At 44.5% G+C, this 1,875-nt stretch overlaps 1 protein-coding gene across 1 annotated transcript; it reads left to right on the top strand.

Moving 5' to 3' along the window:
• Positions 1-246: 246 nt before the first annotated feature.
• Positions 247-1,203, top strand: LOC308435189 (olfactory receptor 10H1-like; the record flags this gene model as incomplete). Its single annotated transcript, XM_080935858.1, has 1 exon — positions 247-1,203. One exon carries the CDS (start codon positions 247-249, stop codon positions 1,201-1,203), a length of 957 nt encoding a protein of 318 aa, XP_080791984.1.
• Between the last annotated feature and the right edge of the window lie 672 nt (positions 1,204-1,875).

Here is a 1,875-nt window from a genome sequence, read left to right as displayed (position 1 = left end):
GATCTTGTAACAACCTAGCTCCCAGTCTAGCCAATAAAGCTTGAGCTCCAGGTTCAGAGCAAGGTTCTGACTCAAAAATGTTCTGTGCCCTCTTCTTGCTACCCTTCATGAACAAAGGGCAACGGAGCTCCTCCCACACATTTGCAGATATACCACACACACGCATGCTTGCATGCTTGCACAAATGCCCACATGCACAAGCACACCATGATCGTAATCAGTGACATCCCTTCATCCCTTTCAGGTATGGCTGTCATGCTGGGGCTAAATTACACCTCTGTGACAGAGTTCATCCTCATTGGCTTCTCTACCTTCCCTCATCTTCAGCTGATGTTCTTCCTGCTGTTCCTGCTCATGTACCTCTTCACACTGCTAGGCAACCTGCTCATCATGGCCACCATCTGGAGTGAACACAGTCTCCACACACCCATGTACCTCTTCCTGTGTGCCCTCTCCATCTCTGAGATTTTCTACACCTTTGCCATCATCCCACGCATGTTGGCCGACCTGCTCTCCACACTTCACTCCATCGCCTTTCTGGCCTGTGCCAGCCAGATGTTCTTCTCCTTCACATTTGGCTTCACCCACTCCTTTCTACTCACTGTCATGGGCTATGACCGCTATGTGGCGATCTGTCACCCACTGCGGTACAATGTGCTCATGAGCCCCCGTGGCTGTGCCTGCTTGGTTGCCTGGTCCTGGGTTGGTGGTTCATTCATGGGGACAGTGGTGACAACAACCATTTTCAACCTCACATTCTGTGGACCCAATGAGATCCACCATTTTACTTGTCATGTTCCACCTATACTAAAGTTAGCATGTGGAGAGAATGTACTGGAGGTAGAAAAGGGTGTGGGGACGGTGTGCATCACAGCCCTGCTGGGATGCTTTCTCTTCATCCTCCTCTCATATGCCTTCATTGTGGCTACCATCTTGAAGATCCCATCAGCTGAGGGTCGGCACAAGGCTTTCTCCACATGTGCATCCCATCTCACAGTGGTGGTTGTACATTATGGCTTTGCCTCTGTCATCTACCTCAAGTCTAAGAGCCCCAAGTCTCTGGAAGGAGACACTCTGATGGGTATCACCTATACAGTCCTCACCCCTTTCCTTAGTCCGATCATCTTCAGTCTCAGGAACAAGGAGCTGAAGAATGCCATGAAGAAGGCCTTCCTAAGCAAACTCTGTCCACAGAAAATTTAATAACCTATAAGAAAATTCTTAAGAATAAAGTTGGTTTACTGAATGTTACTGTTTCAGACAACAGCTCATCACTTTCGGCTTACTTATGCTACTTTCATGTTGATAAAACTTTTGTAGGCACATGTAAATGTACATGAAAGCATTAATATCTGAGATTTATTTGTAGATGGAAATAAATGTGAGACAATACAGAGAAAATCATATTTGACCATTCCAACATGCTACAGGAAATGTTATTAGTACGCGACTTGTCTTAAATATTTCTCAGGTGGACTCAAGCCTCACAATATTGACTGAGCCATAATGGTGATTTAGGTATTTATTGTGAGAACACTTTTTGTCCTCTGCCTCCAAAAATCCAGTCATCTACTTTCCCAACAACAAATACCCACATTCCGACAAGAAATGGAAGATTTTGTGATATATTTTTGTTTGTGGGTATTAGGTAGTCATAGTCTTTAAGTTTACTAAATGTCAGATTCAGCATGGCTTTGGTGGGGACAGAATAATGTAGTTCCTGCTCTTGGGTCAGAACCAGGGACATGGGCTTCCATGTTGATAGCTACCATGTGATAAGGCTTCTTTGTATAATAATGTACATATTTTACATTTCTCCTTTAGAGGATGTCCTTTCTGTTAATATTAATGACTCCATGATGATCAGGAAGCAAG

Source organism: Micromys minutus, assembly GCF_963924665.1.
Source record: "Micromys minutus genome assembly, chromosome: 22".
NCBI lineage: Eukaryota > Metazoa > Chordata > Mammalia > Rodentia > Muridae > Micromys > Micromys minutus.
This window is presented reverse-complemented; position numbering and strand designations above follow the sequence as displayed.